This window comes from Mesoplodon mirus (assembly GCF_964341445.2).
Source record: "Mesoplodon mirus genome assembly, chromosome: 15".
NCBI lineage: Eukaryota > Metazoa > Chordata > Mammalia > Artiodactyla > Ziphiidae > Mesoplodon > Mesoplodon mirus.
In genome coordinates this window covers 87,083,647-87,104,383 of record NC_138991.1, presented here as the reverse complement: position 1 = coordinate 87,104,383, position 20,737 = coordinate 87,083,647, and the positions used below count along the sequence as shown (strand labels likewise).

The window sequence follows — 20,737 nt, the reverse complement described above, 5'->3', positions numbered from 1 at the left end:
GGGTGGGTGGACGGGTCCTGCGGTTGGCCTGTGAGGGTCTGAGTGTGCAGGGGGCTCCCCGGCAGCTACTCCGGGTCCTGTCCTTGGTCTTTGGTGCATCTGCACGGTGCCCTCCCCGTGCCACTGGGAGTGATGACCAGACACCACGTCTCACGTGGTTGATCACCTTACAGGCCCCCAGTTGTAGGGCACTCAGGTTGTCTCCAATTTCATGGGCTATTTTTATAGTCAGAAAGCCGTGGACTTCCTTAATTGAAAAACAAGTAACAACCCATTACAGGCTTTTGAGAGACTCTCCCGAGCTTGTCAGCAGCAGGGCAGAGCTGTTGGCCCAGTGGAGGCTTGGGGCAGAGCAGCCAGGACCCCGGCTGAGCCTGCATGGCCACCCTGGGCTCTCTGCCCGACAGCACCATCGGAAGTCAGCTGCCCACCTTCGAGATCCACCGTCACTGAGAGTGAGTGTCTTGAGGAAATGAGAGGGCAGGAGGAGGCTCTGGGGGACAGAGGGGCTCACCTGAGATGTGGGGGGCTGTTGCCTGAGGAGCGTGGTGCCGGGCCTCGGGGGAGGGTCTCTGGAGAAGGGGCTTCTCCTGCTCCAATCCTTGCTTCGCTGCCGGGTCCACTGCAAGCCTTCTCCCCGGGGTCCAAGCGTCCCCATGTCCCCACGTGGAGGACATGGTTGCCTCTGACCAGCTGAGCTCCTAGGCCCCCAGGAAAGGCTGGCCTGGTGCTGCCCAGTCAGAGACTCCCAAGGGTCCGAGGCAGGGGGACCTTGAGAACAGCACAGCACCGCCACCTCCCACGTGCCCTGGGCGCTGGTACACCTGAGCGCTGGGAGGATTCTCTTAGTTGGTCCCCACTGCAGCCCCAGGGGCTCGTCATCCTCGCCCATTCAGACAGGACCCAGAGGCTCAGAGAGGGAATGCCCGCCCGCAGAGCTGTGAGGCCAGCGTCGTGGCCAAGGGGACCGCCCGCCCCGGGCTCCTGGGTGGCTCCATGTGGCTGGCCTGGCTGTTATGCTGGGCCGCTACTGTCCATGGGCTCGAGTGGCCAGGGCACGGTCCCTCCGGCTCCCCAAACACCCTGCTGTTTCACCATCGGCCAAAACTGCCTGATTCGGGCAACCGCGGGAGATCACTGTCTCCGGCTGCTCCTGCAGCTGGGAATTCCTTTGCTTGACAAAATAAAAGAAAAAGGAAATTATTAACAATTCTATAACAGTAGCAGGGAAGCAGGCAGGGAAATGGGTAAATGGTAAGAAGTTAGTAAAACCTGCAGAGAGCGCAGTTCTGGCCCCTGTGCCCTGCTTTGCCCCCTGCGCCCTGCTTTGCCCCCGTCGAGCAGGTGGGGGGCTGTGCCGTCTCCCAGTCCCCCCAGTCTCGTCAGGACACCCGCCCCAGCTGACCGTGACAAACGTTTCCTTGGGAGCTTCTGGAAAAGATTATCCCCTTTGTTCAAATCAAAGCAAGCAAGTCATTTTTTCCGAAAACATCCTCCTGAACAGCAGCATGGAGGTTCTCCCTGGTGTTAGGGTCTCTGGGGGCCGTCACTGAGCTATCGTGAAAGGGACAGAAGGTGACAAGAAGGAAGGAAACTCTGGTCCTCGTTCCCACACGCCAGGGAAGAAACCAAGTCGGGCAGCTCAAGAGCAGTTTGATCAGCTGGTGGTTTTTTACGCCCTAAAAGGAAATTTTGCAGACCTGACATCTTAAAAAGCCTCGAAAATAAGCTGGAATCGACCCCTACGCTCGGGCTTGAGTTTGTTTTTCGTTCAGCAGGAAAAACAACATCACAGCAGTAGCCTTGGTGCTAAATATTTAATACACGGTTTAGTAGATTTGAGCATCTTTTTTTTTACCTTGAATAAAAAGATGAGCGACGGAGGCTTAAATACGGAAAGAAGAACTAGAGGCCTGTGCTCACGGCTGCCGGGGACGGAGCGTTCACTTCCACTCTGATTTCATGCCTCAGTCATGTCCCCAAATTCCAGATGAGCTGACAGAAAAGTATTTAGAACACAATAGATCTTAAACTTTCAAGCAAATCTCTTCCCCACCCCACCCCCCGCCGACCCTTTGCTTTGGAACGCAAGTCTGAGTCACTGCAATTATTTTTAAATGGAAACGACTTCAGACTTTTTTTTGCAGTTACAGATCTTTGAATTGTTTTTAAATTGGTTTTCATGAAATTGACCATAAGAGGTTTGAGTCTCTTCTGAGTTAATTTTTCCACCCAACCATAAGTGAGCAACTTGTCCCCTGTGTCCTACTTTGCAGAGCTGTCGCCGTGTCTCTTGGAGACCCAAGGGGAGGGGGATCAGCGGGTGTGAAGGCCCCTCGTGATCACCTGATAGCGGCAAATCGCTGATTGGTCCTGATGCTCTGGCTGTGGCTCACGGCGTGGCCGGTCGAGGCATGGGCAGGTCTGTGGGCGAGTAACAAGATGCTGGGGGAACCCGTCCTTGGGTGTGGTCATTATGAGGCCCATAGCCTTCAGGGAAATCCTCCCCCAAAAGAAAATAGGTTGGTAGGAGTGGACAACAGGTGCTGGAGGTTCTCAGTAGGAAGAGCGTGTTTTACCAAACAGATCCCCAGCCCCGCAGGGGCCAGGACAGGCGCTGCCAAAACTGGCAGGAGATACTGACGGAAAGGTCTCGCCGAGGTAACTGCCAGGGAGCGGCCTCCTCTCCCTTCCAGAACGTCTACCAGCTGAAAACCTGATATTAAACAGCTTAATATATCTCCTTAATGACAAGGTGCTTGCTCTCTGCCGTGTGAGTGACGGGGAAGATTGTCCGAGACAGAAAGGCTGAGTTCTGCCTCCTTGCCTGCGCCGGGTGCGTCCAGATCCACTGCACACTTTGGAGGAACGAGCAAGTGTCTGTCTCATCGGGTGTTTTGCCCCTGAGGTTGGCCCAGGGACGGGAGCCAGAGCCTCATCCCCGCGGTGGCCTCTGCCCCCAGGACATCAGGCCACCTGGTTAGGACAAGGGTCTTTGCAGAAGTGATGGAGTCAGGATCTTGGGGTGGGGTGGTCACCTTGGACCCCTGGATGGGCCTGAAATGCAGTCACGTGTGTCCTTGGTTAGGACACAGAGAAACCAGAGGAGGGATGTGGTGATGGAGGCAGGGCTGGGGCCAAGGAAGCCAGAAGAGGCTGGAGGGACCCCCCACCCCCGGAGCCCCTGGGGGGAGTGTGACCCGCCCACACCCTGATTTTGGATCCTGGTCCTCAGAACTGTGAGGGGTGAACTCCTGTTGTGTGGAGCACGTTTGTGGTCATCTGTTACAGTAGCTGCAGGACTCCCATCCATGTGCCCCCTGGGACCCCCGCTCCTGGACCTAGGAGGAGGCGGCGGGGATACAGACGCCGCCAGGCTCTCCGGTCCACGTGCCGTGCCCGGCTTTGCCACTTCCCAGCGCGTGACCCGGCTACAGTGCCTCACCTGTGAGGTGGGTCTAGTCACACTGCCTGCCTTCCAGAGTCCTGACCTGCGTGCGTCAGTGTGGGTGGAGCGCTGACAGCAGAACAGGGGGCTAGAAAATTCTACAGGAGGGTTTGCTGTCATCAATAGCTTACTGAATAATGGATAGAAGAGGGTCAGAGGAGGCTGGGTGCACGGGGACCCAGGGGAGGGCCCTCGGGAGCACCGCCGTCTGTCTGTGAGCATCTCGGGGCCGAGCGGGTACCTGCAGTGACGCCTGAAGGGGTGCCTTTCGCAATTCTCATGTGGCCTTGGAAGCGCTCTCGTTCCTTCTGCCTCTCTTGCTGGGTCTGGGACGCCGGTCCTTCTCCACGACACACAAAAGGTGTATGTGTGGCCCACCTCTCTCTGGGCCTCAGGTTCCCATCTGGGCTCAGGGATCTCGGGGGCCCTTAGCTCTGACAAGGACACGGAAAAGCCTTGTGACAGCTGTGTGTGCCCTGGGCAAATTGCACAGTTGCCCTTTTTCCAAAGTTTCACCCAACGGTTTGCCGTTCTCTCTCCCGGCTCCCGCATCCCCATCCAGCTGCGCAACTCGGCGAGTCCGTCTCTGCACGGGCTGGTGGGGCAGCAGGGGGGCGGCAGGGGGGCGGCAGGGCTCTGCTCCCCCCGGGGGCGTCACCCCTGAGCCGTCTTACCCGCCCCACTTCACAGAGGCACCAAGGGCGCACCTGTTCCGTCAGCCTGGAGAGGGTGGCACCCAGGGCAGGCCTGTGTGAGCAGAGCCTTCCCCACCAGTTGTCCTCCCCGGGTGTCCAGTGGAGAGAATGTGGCCCAGCCCATCCCCACCCCAGTCCCCCCATCTCAATCCAGGGGTCCCCTTGGACTAAATCAAGGCCTTGGACCCCAGTGCTGGGCCCTGTATCGGGACCCCTCTCTTGGTGAGCTGAAACCTCTCACTGGCTGTGTCCTTGTCTGTAGGACGGGGACACTTCACAGGGGTCGTGAGGACCCAGGGAGTGAACGCACGGAAAGCGCTTAGCAGGGCACTCAGCTCAGAGTAAGAGCCAGATAAATGTTGGCTTTTATTCCTTCGTGGGTTTTGGTCATAAGTTGCCAATTTACTCTGTTTTTAATCAAAGCAAAAGTTTCTGTTTTCCCACAAGTTAAAGAATGCTGAGATGTTGACAGTAGCAGTGAGACCAGCAGGGGGGCTCTTGGTCTGTGGGAGGGGACGAGGGGTCTGACAACTGTTCAGAGGGGTGCAGCGGTGCAGACCTGCTGGGAGCTGGGCCAAGCGTCTGGCAGGAACTGGACGCACTGGTGGGCCCTTCCTCCCACCAGGAACCAGGACCTTTCTTGGGGACGTGGGGACGGTTCTTGCAGCCGAACCTCTGGGGCTGCAGCCCCTTGTCCCCTGTGAGCCTAGGCACCTGACCTGGCGGCTGGCAGCCAGCGTCTTCCGACCTCGCTGTGCCCAGAGGTGGTTCTGATCCCAGAAGAAACGCAGGCTTTCAAGACCCACACCCAGAGCCATGTCTGACTTTGGGGCCTAAAGAAAGCCTAGGACAGGGTCAGACACCCGGGTCCTGACCCAGGGCCGGCCATTTCCAGCCGTGTGACTCTGCAGACGTCGCTTCCCATTTCCCAACCTCAGACGTCTGTGTCATTAAAACAGGGACAAAGATCAGAGCCTTGAGGGGCGCCCCAAGGACAAACCGTGCAGCCCAGGGAGGGCCCACGATGCGCATTGGATTCTGCCCCCTCAGCTTATGTGAAAACAGAGGTACTTCTCTCAAAACGTTCTGCGTCACTTCCTAAAAGTGTAATGCATTTCAGCGTGACCAGATCTGGAGGAAGCAGACGGGATTTCACAACCTCCCCGACGTTGCTAAATCACCATGTCCTTTGTGCTGCTTTGGTGTTGCCAAAGATTCCATACGCCTTTCTTTTTCCTGTGGTAAAAAATTACCACAAATTTAGTGGCTTAAAGCAACACAAGCTTGGTCTCTTACGGTTCTGGAGGTCCAAAATCTAAAATGGATCTGTGGGCTATGGGCTTCTGGAGGCTCTGGAGTTGGCTTTCTGCCGAGGAATGCAGGTGCCTCTAGAAGCTAGAGAAGGAAACAGATTCCGCCCCCCCCCCAGAGCCTCCATCTGCAGGGCCGCCAGTGTAGCCTCTTCTGCCTTCAGATCTCCCTGTGCTTCCCTCTAATAAGGACCCTTTTGATGACATAGGGCAAATAATCCAGGATAATCTCCTCATCTCAAGATCCTTAACTAAATCACATCTTCAAAGTGCCTCTTGCCATTTAAGGCAGTCGTATTCGCAGATTCTGGGGATTTAGATCACAGATTTCCTGGGAGAGGTCAACATAGCAGTCATTCTCACTTTAGTATGAATAACCACAATCAGGTAGTATTGTGCTTCCTTCCGAGCTAAGGGAAGTCCCTCTAAAGGAAGGGGGTTTGGGTGTGGTCAGCTCTGGAGAGGAAGGAGAGAGGGACATGCAGGAGGCCCCGAGAACTGGTCCCAAGCAGCCTCTCACTAGGGTTTAGCGGGTCTGGGCTTTGAGAGTATCAGGGACCGCCCTCCAGTGCCTGCTTTCTGGTGGCCTTGAGGCTCCATCTGACTGTCTGAGCCAGGTGGAGTGTGAAGTTCCAGGGCCTTCCTGAGAGGAGGAGTGGACCCGAACCTTCCTCGGACCCTGGCTCTTCCCACTTCCACCAGTTTCTACCTTTCTTCCCTTTTTAACCCCAGTCGCAGTTGCCAAGGCCATCTTTCACTTCAACAGACACCTAATCCATGGTTTGCCTCATTCCTCAGCTGCTGTTTGACCAGGAAGTCAGCCTTAACACCTTTTCATTTTCCTGCCTTGCAGTCCCAAGGCCAGGGTGCCCAACTGACCTCCGAGGCAGTGGGAGGGGGCCTCCAGGTGCTGACTGCTCCACGTGTGAGGGGCTCCTCCCGTCCCGGGTTCCTCAGAGATCTCAGTGTATCCCAGGAGAGGGGCTGCCACCGGCCTTGCTCCCTCTCAGTCGGTGGGGGAGGACCGTGACTCCTGGGCTCCAGGTGCCGTTCCAGGAAATGCTGGTCCCTGGCCACTGGGCTCTCTGCCCCTCGTCAGGGCCAGCCCTGGGTGCTCAGCCAACTCCAGAGGGTCCGATAGCATCTCCTTTTCACATCTCCATGTCCCCCTCCCAGGAAGAAGCCTGGGGCGGGCCGCACCCCACACCTGCCCTTCTGCGTCTGAGCACACCTTCCGCCGGGACACCTGGAGGAAGAAGAGGCTTCCAGGTGACCTGGTTTAGCCAAGTCCAGTCTCCTGCCTGGTGCTTTGGGTTCAGTAGTTTTCCAAAGTACCTGCTGTTCCCCAGTGCAGCCCAGGAAGTGGCAGGAAGGTGGCCGGCCCCCCATGGAGGGGATCATGGCCCACCTTCTCCCTACTCAGTGCAACGAAAGAAATCCCAGTCTCCCCAGTGGGACTGGTGCCCCTGGCCCCTGGCATCCCACAGATGCTCCCAGGTTATCCCTTGCTCAGCACCTGTGCCCTGAGATGTGCCAGCATCCTCCCCACAGCAGATAGACAGAACTCTGAGACTCCCTGAGTTCTCCCAGGCGTGAACTGGCTGGGAAGGACATCCGCCAGGAGGTAAGCAGAGCTGCATTCCTGTGAATGGCCCGGGGCCGGAGGTCACCGGAAAACCCCAAGGCGGGAGATGTGAAGGAAGCAGGAACTGTTCTGGAACCTGGTCACAGTGCCTTCAGGAAGGGGCTGGGCTTTTCCCAGAGCAGCAGGGCTCAGAGCCACCTGCATTCCACGCGTGTGACCTGCTCAGAGGGGTGGGCCAGGGTGAGGGAGAGGGGACAAAGGCCAAAGCACTGGTGATGGTGATGATGGCCTGGCCGAGAGAGTGGAGGAAGGAAGGTCCACTGGGAGGGCAGGCAGAGCCTGGGAGACAGGGCAGAGGGACCCAGGCCCCACCTTCCACCCGGTGAGGGTATACGGGCAGACAGAGGGACAGTCAGAGGGAGCAGAGAGCCCTCAGAAAGGCCGTCCTCTAGATCTGCACCGTCCAGGACAGTAGCCACCAGTCACATGTGTCTGTTTATGTGTGAGTTAATTAAAATAAAATGTGGAAGTCGGGTCCTGTGTCCAACATCTGGGTGTGCCTGTGAGGTGTAGAGCATGTCCATCACGGAGGAAAGTCCTGCTGGGCTGGGGAGGGCAGGGCAGGCCACGCTGAGAAGCAGAGTCAGTGACCCGGAGCCCCTGGGAGGGGCGAGAATGGCTGATCCCCTGGCAGCACAGGCGAGAGCTGTGCTGCCAGCCCTGGGCATGGCCCCGGCACCTCTGAGGGCCCACAGCTTCGTACATTTTTGTAGGGCTCTCTTTGAGGGGCTCTGCCCCAGGAGCTGGTGGTGAGTTCTGATGTGTTTTCCAACGAAAATAATTCTTAATTCCACGACAGACTGAAAAAATAAAAGGCCAGGGACGTATCGGGTGGGGTTTGCAGGCTGTGCAATTGGGAGATGCTGCCTTGCAGGGAGGGCTGTTCTGGGGTCTGCAGGGAAGAAATCTGGCTTAAATCTGCACCAGCCCTTTTCCAGTTAAAACGTCAAAGTCCACAGAACCAGTGCTGGGTAGACAGTGCTTGGCTCGGCCAGGGATTCTCAGTTGAGTCAACCACCACCTTCAATCTCAGAAATACCCAGTCCTCCAGCCGTTGTAGACCCAGGGCATAGGCGGCTTCCAGTGAGGGAGGCTCACATATTTAATTGGACCCACAGTTTTTTTAAAAAAAGGAAATTTACTTGCCAGCACTTAAAAGTCAGGAGATTCCACCAGGAAGCCTGAACTTGGTTTCCTTGATGTCTCAGGAGCCCTGGCCAGTGTGGCCTTCCCTTCTCCTGGGCGCCGAGCAGTCCCCGCCCTGGGTGCCAGCCCCCTGCAGGGTCTGTGACTGGGAAGTGCACGCCAGCCGCCTCCAGCTCAGCCGGGTGACTAGGTGACCTGTGCCTCGGTCACCAGCAGCCGTCTGCAGGGTATCCCTAAGTGGCTCACAAAGGGACTGGTGCAAGGCCAGGGTTGTCCCCAGCTAGAGTCCTGCCCAGGCCAGAGTTACACCAGCTGGAATTGTGAACTCTGGTCTGTGACCAGAGTCACAAGCTGGTTCCTGGAAAGGCTGATTCAGGTGACATTTGGGGAAGCACGGGGAAAGGGGCGTGTCCCGTCAGGAGCTCTGAGAGCACAGGGAGCGAGGGACCCCCCAGTGGATGTGCAACCCACTGGACTGAGGCCTGGGTCTGGTCCTCCCCGCGTGGCCTCAGTTTCCTGAGGGTGGCTCTCCAGTACTCAATACTTGTGCGTGTGCGTGTGCGTGTGCGTGTGTGTTTAGCAGTGACGTCGGCTGGCGGTTGGGTCCAGATGCTCGGGGTCGGGCGGTCTCTGGCCAACTCAAGCTGCATTTTGGGGAGTAAGGACTCAGGGAAGCCAGGCTGGGAGAGTTACCTGGGGAAATGTGGTGAGCCTCCTGTCGCTGGCGCATTCAAGCCCGTACTGGACAGCCTCCGCCTTGAGTGGGAGGTGTGGGCCAGATCATGGGAGGCCCTTGACTCTCGCCCGATCGGTGTTTCCCAGCTCAGGGAAGATCGCTGGCATTTGGTAAATTCTTATTAGGTTGAGGGTTGGGTTTCCTCCCTGGGTGCCGCCAGGTGGCCTCCTGGGGAAATTGTCCCCAGCGGTGGAGGCAGGACACGGAACGGACCTGGATCTCATGCAGGGAGTGTGTTTGCTCCCACATGACTTTGGACAGTGGGCAAACGCCCCAAAATGTGAGGTCAAACACTGGCCCTCACCGTGTTTGCCCCCAGGCACCTGCTAAGCTCTGATGTTTACAGGGTGCCGTCCACCCTTCAGCAGAATCCTGCACGTGGCCTCCTGTCCCGTGGCCAGGCGGAGGGGCTGTCTGCCGCTCACGGTGGGCTTGGCATGTTAGAGCCGACAGGCTCCTGGAGCCCCTTAGTCCTCACATCCTGGGGGGATGAGGAGTCCGGGGAGGGCCAGGCGGTGCTCCCCTCCCCCCACACACTGCGATGGGGGCGGCCAGTGCAGCACAGGAGCAGCCAGCGGCCCGGCAGGGCTTCCCAGAGGTGGTGTGGGGCGGGGCACTGCTCACCAGCCTGGGAGGGGAGGGACCAGCAGTGGCCGTGCTCACTGTGGCCTCGTGGAAGGCTTGTGAAGGAGCTGCCTCGGGCGGTGGGGGGACAGGCGCGGAGAGCTTAGCCGGCAGTCCTCACAGGTGCAGAGCGTGGCACGGTGCTGCGAAGCCCGTGGATGAGGCTGCGGCACTTGCGAGCCTTCACGGCGCTCACGTGCGTTCTGGTGGGGCTGTTACCCAGACTCCAAACTCCTTTGACTGAGGACTGCTTTTGTGCTGGGAGCCTGAGGGCCTGGTGGGGTGGGATACACATTTGGGAACACCGACTGAGCCACTGGGAGACATGGAGGGAAGGTTTTTCCAGGAAGATGGAACAGCGGAGCGGAGGCCTCAGAGCAGAGGCCCAGGAGACAGTGTGGTGACCTCAACTCCACTCAGGGACATGGGAAGACCCAGGGCAGGGGCGGAGGCAGGCCGCTGGTCTTGAATGCCAGGGTGCCCTGGGGACACGGACAGCGGTCACCTCGTGGGCTTCAGAGACGGGTCCTGCGGTCCTCGTGCCTCCTGCACAGCCCCGGGGAGCCCTCTCTCCAGGCAGCGGCCGGCCAGCGAGAGCAGGTTGGGGTCAGTTTGCACAACCTGACCCGGGCCCTGGCTCACACCCGGGGAAGTCGCTTGCTCAGGGCGGGTCCTCTGCTGCCTGGCCACCCTCGCCAGCAGCCTCTCCCAAGAATCTGTGTATGGTGGGCGGTGGTGGGGGGTGTTGATCATCATTTAATAACCAGCCCCTGTGGCTATTAAAGCCTGATGGGCAGAGTCTGCCGATTTCCACAGTGCAGACACTTCCAGGCTTCAGGTTCCCAGCACGAGGTCGCAGAGGTGGGCTGGGAACAGGTGTCCCAGCACGGGTTTCCACCTGCAGACAAGAGGAGCAGCCTCAGCTCAGGAAATAGCTGGGACATCGTGAGATCTAAGTGGTTATTCTTTTTTTTTTTTTTTTTTTACGGTACGCGGGCCTCTCACTGTTGTGGCCTCTCCCGTTGCGGAGCACAGGATCCGGACGCGCAGGCTCAGCGGCCATAGCTCACGGGCCCAGCCGCTCCGCGGCATGTGGGATCTTCGCGGACCTGGGCATGAGCCCGTGTCCCCTGCATCGGCAGGCAGACTCTCAACCACTGCGCCACCAGGGAAGCCCTAAGTGGTTATTCTTAAATGCAACTTATTTAGCTGTAGGTTTATATAATTTAATTTTTTTTTCGGCTGTGCCACACAGCTTGTGGGATCTTACTTCCCCAACCAGGGATTGAACCCGCACCCTCGGCAGTGAAAGCTTGGAGTCCTGACCATTGGACCACCGGGGAATTCCCCATATAATTTAATTTTTAACGATGACTACATGTAACGACTTGTTCCCAGAATCCTTGGGAATTTGACAGTCAGCTCCCTGGAGTTGGTACGAGCCACACGCCCCCTTCCACTGGGAGGACTTCTCTTTGATAAACTCCTTCTGTTTTGTTCCATTTTCTCCAGGCAAACGAGGGAGCAGGAGACACCCCCTGACTTCTTCTATTTCTCCGATTACGAGAGGCACAACGCAGAGATCGCTGCCTTCCACCTGGACAGGTGAGCCCTCCCGCCGGCACCCTCGTGGCATTGTCACCCCATGGCCGTGCCCTGCTGTGTGCCTGGCCGACAGGAGTTGCCCAGGTGACCCAGGGTAGAGAGCCGGCCGTCAGGAATAAAGGAGAGAAAAGAGGAGACTCACAGGGCATCAGCCTCTCTGGCAAGACCAAAGGTCATGAGTCTCACAAAACTGGGCCCCTTCCCTCCATGATCACCTGTCTCAGGGCAGCTCTGCCAGCAGAACGCAAATCCTTTCTGGCCTCACAGGCCCCTTGCTGCTGGGGAGGAAGGTGGGCAGCTGACGTGAGGGGTCTGGGCCTAACGGAGGGGAGTGAGGTGTCCACTCAGCTCCGGTGGGAGCGGCTGGAGGGTACGGAGGTGAGGCCGGCTTTCCCTGTCCTTCTGCCAGGATCCTGGACTTCCGCCGGGTCCCTCCCGTGGCTGGCAGGATGGTCAACATGACCAAGGAGATCCGGGACGTCACGCGGGACAAGAAGCTGTGGAGAACCTTCTTCATTTCCCCAGGTAACCTCATTCCCCAGGTAACCTGCCCCTGCCCCGCGTGTGGCGCTGGCTTCAGCTGCTGTGTTCAAGTCACCGCGTGCCACGCACCCTAAGTCTAAAAGTTGCCAGAATGGTCTTGATCATTCCTGACTCTGCCCCCTGGGCTGGCATAGATGTTGTTTCTACCAAAGGCAAAAGGAAATTCGCAGCCTCTTGGGGGTCTCCTCCAGGTGCTCCAGCCAGAGGGGAACTCCGTCCTTTGGACTCTCCCAGATTTAAAACACCCCAGCAAGACCCTCCCATAGTGGCAGGGGCCATGCTGCCTCCCCCTCCTCCACCAAGTGCCAGCAGGGAGCAGCAACTTCCCCTGGTCCCCTGGAGGGTTGGCCCCGGTTCCCCTCGCACTCGGGTACCCTGCACGCTCCGTGTACCATGCGGTGCTGACGTTTATGAAAACCCTCAACACTTCATATTATAAACCTTAAATGCACACATAAACGTAAGTCACGCTCTGCTGAGTTACCTGCCCCAGCCTGTTTCAGATGTGGCACTTGGGGCTCCACGATCCGCCCATCCCTTTCCCAAGTACTTCCTTTGCGCCAGGCCCTGCGCTGAGCTGTTCCAGGCGCCCACACTCACTAAGCTTGAGCCATGGAGAACTCTCTTGTATTTCATCTTGGAGCATTTTGAGTTGTCCCAGTGATGCCGGCAAAGCAGAGTGGAGTGACCCAGCTGGGACACCGAGATCCACAGGGAGTGGACCTCACCCCCCGCTCCCCTGCAGGAATGCCTCGGCCATGCCTGGCCCCCAGCCCAGTTAGTTCATGCCGACAGAAGGCACATAAGGCCCTGGATTGTCTGTGTCTGAAGACCTGCTGGCGAATGAAAGCCTGGCCTAGAAACTCCTTTCTCATAGATTGATGTTCAGATTGACATACTCAGCACGCTTCTCAGCTGCATTCATAAATGCATCAGAACTGAGGCCCACACGTCCTTAATTTCATGAAGCGCCATGTTTGTCATCCAGTGCTCACAGAGAGCCTCGTCTGGTTCCTCCTCTCAGAGCCCACAAAGAGAGGAAAGTAGGGCAGAAACCCACCCACCTGCCCGAGGCAGGAGGGTTTTCATTCCCTTTTGCGTCAGTGTCTCACCCATGTGACCAGAAACCAAAGGGCAAAGTGAGAGCCTGTGCATCGGGAGGGGTCTTTGAGGGCTTTCCGGTCGCCTTGCCTGTGCCCGAGCTGCGTGGATGGGTGGGACAGGCCTGTCCGGGGGCGTGTGCCCCTGCCTCCGTCATGGCACAGGTGGGAAGGTTCAGGTGACGCAGCCACGGCGGCAGGAGCCCCAGCCTCGCTGAGCACCTGCGTGGGATTCCTCGCTCAGGCCCTGGGGTGGCCCATCGTTTCCACATCCCCATTTTTAAATGGTTTAACTGACGTTTGGAGTCTGAACTATCCCCACGGTCGAGATGGTGACCATGTCCGTCCCCCAGAGTCCCCTCCCGCCCCTGCGTCCCCCCAGATGGCCTGGGACCCACCTTCTATCTGTGGATTGGGTTGCTTCTGCCAGTGGAGGGTGGGTGGTGGCGTTGGGCATGTTCTTTGTCTTTCCCTCGACATGGTTATTTTGAGAGTCACCCACACTGTTGCCTGTCCCCGCATTTTCTCTTTCATTTCCGAGCTCTGTCCCGACAGTTGAGGGCCCTGAGCGGAAGGGATGATGTAACTTGCCACAAGGAAAGGGAGGGATTGAAGTTTGAAATCTCGAGAAAGGGACACAAATCAAGGGGTTTCTGTGCTGGATTTCATTCCTCTGGGGCAGAGGGGCCTCCGAGCTGATGCCTGCTCCATGTTCTCCTGGGGAAAGGCAGCCTTAGCCTGGGCTTTGAGTGGGGACTCCTTTCTACAACCAGAAGATGGAGTCAGTTGTTAGCCTAAGCAGATGAGCGGAGATGCTGGCGTCCCACCCTGTCCTCTGCACGAATCATGACTGTCGGTCTCCCTGGTTGTCCCCGAGTACACAGCCTGCTGCCGACACCCGTCCTCACCCTGAGCAGAGCCGTCACTCTGACTGTGGTCGGTCCTGACAGCTGGACCCACTCAGGTTCCCAGCTCCCAGCCGCTCTCCCAGGCCCCGCGTGTTTCTCCGAGAATCCTGCTTGGCGCCCGAGCTCCCCGCCGGGGTCGCACTCCTGACCCCGCTCCTCGGAGCAGCTGGCTGCAGGCTCAGCTTGGCCTGCCACCCACCCTCTCTGACCAGACTGCTTCTGTTCCCACCGCCCCTGCTCCGTCAGCCAGATTTCTTCCAGAAAGCCCTGGGGAAGGTTTGGTTTTCTCTTAAGCTGCAGGATAACAGGAGCCAGCTTTGATCTCATTTTGGAAAATGAAGTCTGTTGGGATTCATTTGGACCACTTTGGCTCTGCCTGCACTTCTGCACCCATCAGAGGCCAAAATCGCCATCGATGCCGAGCTTCCCTGTAGACTTTAATCTACGCCAGCTCCCTTCCGCCTCCAGGGGCCTGAGTGGAGGGCAGGGAGCCCGAGGGGGTGAGAGGTGGAGGCGACCCTCCTGCCGGCGGGCCCGGGGCAGCAGTGAGCGGCCAGAGGTGCAGGGCTACGTTGGGCTGCGGGACAGCTGAGTGCCTGCCACTGTGGGGCTGCGCGGAGGCCAGCAGCCGGAGCCCACGTCTTCTACGGAACACGTTCCTCGTGCTTTCCCGGCAGATTTCTATGGACGTGCCTCATATCCTGAGATCAGCCCACGTCCTCCTGTGCAAATCTGTGGGCTTCTACAGGGGCCCCGCGTGAACCCCCCAGGAGCCTCTCCTGCCCCCTCCCAGCCACTCAGCCCCACTTTTAAATCGGCTCTTTTCCTGCCATGTCGGCCGCGGTCTGGCTGGGTGGTCACTGGGCCTCTGTCCACACACTGTGGTCAGTGTCCAGTCAGAGTCCCACTGAGGGCCAGAGGGGTTCCCAGAACTGCACCCGGGCATCCTCAGGCCCCTCCCCAGAAGCCCTGCCCCACGTGACATCTTGGCCACCTCTGGCCGGCAAACCCCTGAAACGTTCAGAGAACGGCGTGCCTGGACCCTCCGGGACCCTCAGGCTGGCGGGTTTTGGGACCTCCTGATCCTCTCAGAGACGAGGCTCCCTGCCCAGGCAGCGCATCTCATCCAAGTCCTCTGGGGGCTGGAGCAGGCAGGCCCTCCTGGTTACCTGGCCCCGGCCACCCCGAGCTGTCTGTCTTGAGTGTCATTATCAAGATGAGCCAACACTGCCTCCTCAAGCCCCCTCCTCGCCACGTGCAGGCACTGCCGCGACCGGCCCCTCACTCCTCCCTCGGGTCACACGTTTAACACTCAGCCTCTAAACTGCTGCAGTCCCCGTTCAGAGGAGACTGAGGCACAGAGAGGTGAAGGGCCTCCCCCAAGGCTGCACAGCTGAGAAGCGAGAGGCTATGGGCTATCGGAGCCCCACCCTGGACGTCCCTTTAGAGACTGGATTTGGGCCTCTGATGAGGAAGAGGCTGTGGGCCCAAGGGACTGCCTCTCTTTTCACATGAATCCATCTAAAGCCAGCTTAGGCTATTAGAGGGACAAATTCCAGGGCTCAGAAAAGTATTTTCCTACTGAAAATGGGCTGAGATTGAACTGTGTCTACACAGACGAGATCTCAGGCTGATCTTTCTTTGATCGCCCGAGAGTCATGACTCAGAAGCAGCTGCGAGACCCTGAGGTGGGGGCAGCAGGGGGTGTGGGAGCTGTCTCCCACCCCCGTGTCCCGACCTGGCGGGGACTCTGCGTGTTCAGAGGAGCCGCCGAGCCTGCGCTTCCATTCCAGGGGGTGTGACTGCTGCCTGTAGCCAGAGAAGGTCACAAGTGTCACTCGGGCAGGCTGTGCAGCAGGAGGGGGGACCCCTGGCCCGGGAACCAGCCGTTCGCACAGGGAAGGGGACTTGCAGTGGTGCCTGGGGCCCTGGCCCTGTATTTCTGCACACCCCAGGCTCGGGGTTTCTTTCCCCAGCAAAGGAAGGAAGTGATTGACCCTGAGAACATGGTTCGGTTGGTAAATGCACGGACAGACCCACCGCACCCGGCACTGAGGCGTGGCTGCCGCCTGCTCCCCGCCCAGTGCTTCTCAAATCACTCTTCTTTGTGGGGGTATAATCCACACGTCGTCAACCCAACATTTGAAGTGTGCCGTTCAGTGGTTTTTAGTACATTCTCAGTGCTGTGCAAGTCACTACTATCTGATTCCAGGACATTTGCTCACCCCAAGAGAAACCCCGTCCCTATTCAAAGTCACCCCCACTCTGCCCCGGCAGCTGCCAGTGTTTCCCCGTGGATTTGCCTGTTCCCAGTGTTTCACGTAAGCAGTGTCTGGCATCTTCCACTGGGCGTAATGCTCATGGTTCATGCACGTGGTAGCAGGTGTTACACTTCATTCCTTTTGTGGTTTAATATTGTTCCACTTTATGGATGAACCACACTGTGTTTATCCACCCATCCCTTGACGAGCATGTGGGTTGGTTCCACTCTGACTGCCAGAATGGCCTGCTGTGAACATCTGTGTGCAAGTGTCTGTGTGGATGTGTGTCTTCATTCCTCTCGGGCGTGTGCCTGGGAGTGGGATGGCCGGGTCATGTGGTAGTTCTGTGTCCAACTTTCTGACTGTTTTTCGCAGCAGCTGCACCATTTGACGTTCCCACCAGCTCTGTGTTAGGGATCCAATGTCTCCACACCCTCGACACACTAGTTATTATCTGTCCTTTTGATCAAAACTATCCTACTGGTTGGGAAATTGTGGATTTGATTTGCATTTCCCTGGTAACTAACGGTGTCGAGCATCTTTTCGTGTCCTTGTTGGCCATTTCTATATTTTCTTTGGAGAAATATCCTTTGCCCATTTATTGATTGGGTTGTTCATCTTTTCGTTACTGAGACCTAAGAACTCTCCTGTGTGCAAACACTGGATGCTTATTAACTTACGGTTTGCAAGCATCTCCCCCCCGGCTGAGTCTCACTTTTTTTTCTTGGTATGAGGGCCTTTTTCAAGCCACTGGACAGAATCTCCACAGACTCCAGACTTAGTTTCGAGGGTAACGAGAAAGAGCTTGGGTTCAGATCCGAGCTCTAAGTCCCGAGCTGTGTGGCCCCATGGTCTGTGATGTGGGGTTGGAGCAGGCGGCTGAGGTCAAGCGTGAGAGTGTGGGTGAGCCCTGCCCAGGGGAGGGACGAGTCGGATGTGGTGCAGACGCGCTGGCCCAGGGCGGATGCCCGGGAGGGGCCGGCACGGGGACGCTGCCCGAGTGGCCCCACTGACTGCGTGTCCTCCACCCACAGCCAACAACATCTGCTTCTACGGGGAGTGCTCCTACTACTGCTCCACGGAGCATGCCCTGTGCGGGAGGCCAGACCAGATCGAGGGCTCGCTGGCTGCCTTTCTGCCTGACCTGTCCCTGGCCAAGAGGAAGACCTGGCGGAACCCCTGGCGACGCTCATACCACAAGCGCAAGAAGGCAGAGTGAGTCGGGGGCACGTTGGGCCGGGGACTCCAGGATCCTGACTCCCCGGGGTCTCCAGAGGGCTGGCTTCTGCCCGAGTTGCAGCAGGGAACAAGCTTGGTGTGAGGAGCGGCAGGGCCAAGTGTGTGGGAGTAGATGATGAGAAAGGGCCCCTCGCTTGGGGACGGGGTGCTCACTGGCCACTGGGATCTCCCTGTGTTCGGACGAGGCTTCAGACCCCTGCTCTTCTCGCAAGAGAGCCACGGTCCCTCCAGCCACGGAGACGTCCTTGCAAGTGTGCTATCCAGCCCCCACCACCGCAAATATGTGGCATCCACATGGTGTGGCTCCATCACCTCCCAGCCTCGTGCTCCTGTTAATGCAGCCTCAGCCCACCGCTGCCGGGTATCATCTGCAGACAGTCTGCTCTGCGGTGACACGTTTTCTCACCCGGTCCCTGTTGCTGCCCCGTGAACCCGGTGTACTGAGCTGGGCAGCCCCAGAGGTTGGTTGGGTCCTCCTTGTCTACAGAGGAGCCCGCCCTTCTCACGCCGGTGCCCCTGCAGGTGGGAAGTAGACCCTGACTACTGCGAGGAGGTGAAGCAGACGCCCCCCTACGACAGCAGCCACCGCATCCTGGACGTCATGGACATGACAATCTTCGACTTCCTCATGGGTATGTCCGGGGCCACCAGCCTGCCCTGGGAACGCCTGACACAGATCCAGCCACCGTGGTCCTGCTTGTACTCGCTTCTGCCGGCTTGGAGGCCAGACGGGGGAGGGAGGGGACGCCTCTGAGCTGCACACAGGCTCCCAGCAGGCTTGTCCCTACAGGAAACATGGACCGCCATCACTACGAGACCTTCGAGAAGTTTGGGAACAAGACGTTTATCATCCACTTGGACAATGGGAGAGGGTGAGTCCTTCCAGACGCAGCGAAGGGCTGGCCGTGTCCCCACCCAGACCTGGGGGAGCAGGCGCTCTGTGGGGAGGGATGGCACGGCACCCAAAGGCCCCCCTATGTGACACAGGGTTCTGACCAGGACTCCTGTGAGCCTGTGAGCTGGGGAGACTGAGGCCTGGAGTGGGTGTGTGTGCCGGGGACAGACGACTCCAGTGGTCAGAGGTGCAAGTTCTCAGACGCCTCAGGGGAATCAGCTCTGGGCACCTGGGCCGTTACGTCTGTGGGTCACTCGTTCCCAGCTGTAAAAGACGCCCCTGCAGCTAGACCCTAGGCTGACCCGCCCTCGAGCCTTCTCCACTCGGCCTGCCCAGGGCCTCTCACTTTTGAACTTCTGCTCAGTCCAGTGGCCAGAAGGTCAGGCTGCTTTCAGGCACCTGCCTCGTCCCAGGCCCTGCACCCGGGGCTGGACAGCAGGGGCCAGGCCCCCGCACTGCCAGGCAGGGCCCACGCGGGTACCGCCTGCGCTGATGCTCCTGTCCCCGTGCTCGGGCTCTGCGCACGGTGCCCCCTGCAAGTGGCCTCTCCACAGCTCCGCTCTTCTTCCCACAGGTTTGGGAAATACTCCCACGACGAGCTTTCCATCCTGGTGCCTTTACAGCAATGCTGCAGGTGCGGCTCTGCCCCTCCCCGAGGGCCCCACCCCCGGGCTGGCCCTGTCACTGCACAGGAGGCCGGACGTGCCGCAACCGCAGATCAGGCCAAGCCTTCCTGTCCCCACCCCAGCAGTTCCCAGAGCTCCTCCCGGGACCCAGCTCCTTGTTACCATCATAGCCCGTCTTGCAGCAGAAGACACCGACGCCCCGGGCTCCCACTCTGCCACCCTCCTCGGGGCTCCCAGCCCGGCCCCTCCTTTAGCAGATGGGGAAACAGGCTGTGGGGCTAAACACCTGCTCGGCCCCGGAGCAGCTCCATGTCGCCCGGCCCAGACAACGAGCAAGCCAAGCTGGGGCTGCCTCCCTCCCCGCTACCGTCTGCCGGGAGTAACAGGGGCCCGTTGGACACCGCTGGGCCCACCCGGGCCCCTCTTGGAGGCAGGACCCTCCCCGCGTGCTTCTGAGAGGCCGGGGCTGGAGTGGACCAGGGGCTGGGCCGGCACCCCGCTCGGCGCGGCTGCAGCGGACAGCCAGGCTCCTCCTCCTGGTGCCGGCCTGACGTCATTCTCCCCGCAGGATCAGGCGGTCCACGTACCTGCGGCTGCAGCTCCTGGCTAAGGAGGAGTACAAGCTGAGTCTGCTGATGGCCGAGTCCCTGCGCAGGGACCGCGTGGCCCCCATCCTGTACCAGCCGCACCTGGAGGCTCTGGACCGGCGGCTGCGCGTCGTGCTGCAGGCGGTCAGGGACTGCGTGGAGAAGGACGGGCTGCCCGGCGTCGTGGAGGACGACCTCAGCCCCGAGCACAGAGCCTCTGCCGGGAGGTAGTGACCGCGAGCCGTGGCCAGGCCAGCTGCCGGGGCACACGGGCCAACGCAGGAGCAGACGGGCTGCCCGGGGATGCGTGTCCTCACTTTCCAGACCAGGGCGGGCTGGCGGGAGCACTCTGCCCCCGTGGACAGAGGCAGCCTGGCGGTGGGCCACCACCCTTTTGTATGGAAAGGAAGTCTTTATTTACTATTTTGTATTTATACCTGGTGTAAATGTACATAAATAGAGACATCTATGCAGACCCCAACCACCCAGCAAATCACACGGAGGGCCGCCCAGCAGGGCCAAGTGCTCCTGCGAAGGGCTCCCACTCTGGACCGAACGTACAGTAAAAACTCTCCTCCCTCCCCGGGGCTGAGAGGTGTCTCGGGCTGCAGGAGGCTCCTGAGGCTGTCACAGACTCACGTCGACAGATGAACACTGCGTAGCTTTTGGGCGACGTGAAGGACCAGTCGTTTCCTGGCTGCCCAGGCTGCCTTCAGAGCACCTTCCGACTTGCTTCGGAAGCCTGTGCTCGTGTGTGACACAGTCATGTGGCCGGGCAGCTGGTTACTTTCACGGCATTTTCGTGGAATAGTTTGCAATGTGGTAAAAGTGCAATAAAGATTCAGCAAGTGTGTACTGGGGCCTTGCTGGGGTCTGGGTCCCTCACTCCGTGGTGCTCAGCTGCCTGCCCACCCGCCCTCCAAAAGAGTGAGTCCTAGAACCAGGTGTGGCCCAGTGTCCAGGCTGGAAGGAGGGGCTTGACGCAAGGCCTGAGGTGGGCCTTGGTGTGGCAGGGACGGCCTGTCCCGCTCCTGCTGCAGCTGCTCCCAGGGAGCTGAGTGCGGATCCCTGAAGTCACATGTGGGCCCCAGAGTCTCTACAGGCCTGGCATCACGTGGGCACCGTGTTTACCCAGCAGGAGCCAGGACAGTGGTGGCTGGACTGGCCACGGGGATGGCGAGGAAGCGGCTGAGCCACGGGTGGCCTGGGAGAGCCGGCCCCCCACCGCCCTGCTGGAGGGAGGGGACACTGGCCTCCTCCCAGCCAGAAGGCTGGGGTGTGTGGGCGGGGCCCAGCCCTGGAGGACTCACATGAGGACTCGTGTGAACCTCGGTTCATGAAGCAGAGAAATCACAGCCCCTGTGCCTTT

At 59.0% G+C, this 20,737-nt stretch overlaps 1 protein-coding gene across 1 annotated transcript in view; it reads left to right on the top strand.

Moving 5' to 3' along the window:
• Window positions 1–20,223, top strand: part of FAM20C (FAM20C golgi associated secretory pathway kinase) — a 38,374-nt gene extending 18,151 nt beyond the window's left edge. The window contains exons 4-10 of the mRNA XM_082644922.1: window positions 11,117–11,209; window positions 11,619–11,734; window positions 17,056–17,236; window positions 17,783–17,892; window positions 18,051–18,132; window positions 18,730–18,789; window positions 19,350–20,223. Of these exons, the coding sequence (XP_082501048.1) occupies window positions 11,117–11,209; window positions 11,619–11,734; window positions 17,056–17,236; window positions 17,783–17,892; window positions 18,051–18,132; window positions 18,730–18,789; window positions 19,350–19,599 (892 nt within the window). The 3' untranslated portion in view covers window positions 19,600–20,223. The remainder of the gene's footprint in view (window positions 1–11,116; window positions 11,210–11,618; window positions 11,735–17,055; window positions 17,237–17,782; window positions 17,893–18,050; window positions 18,133–18,729; window positions 18,790–19,349) is intronic.
• The last annotated feature ends 514 nt before the right edge of the window (window positions 20,224–20,737 follow it).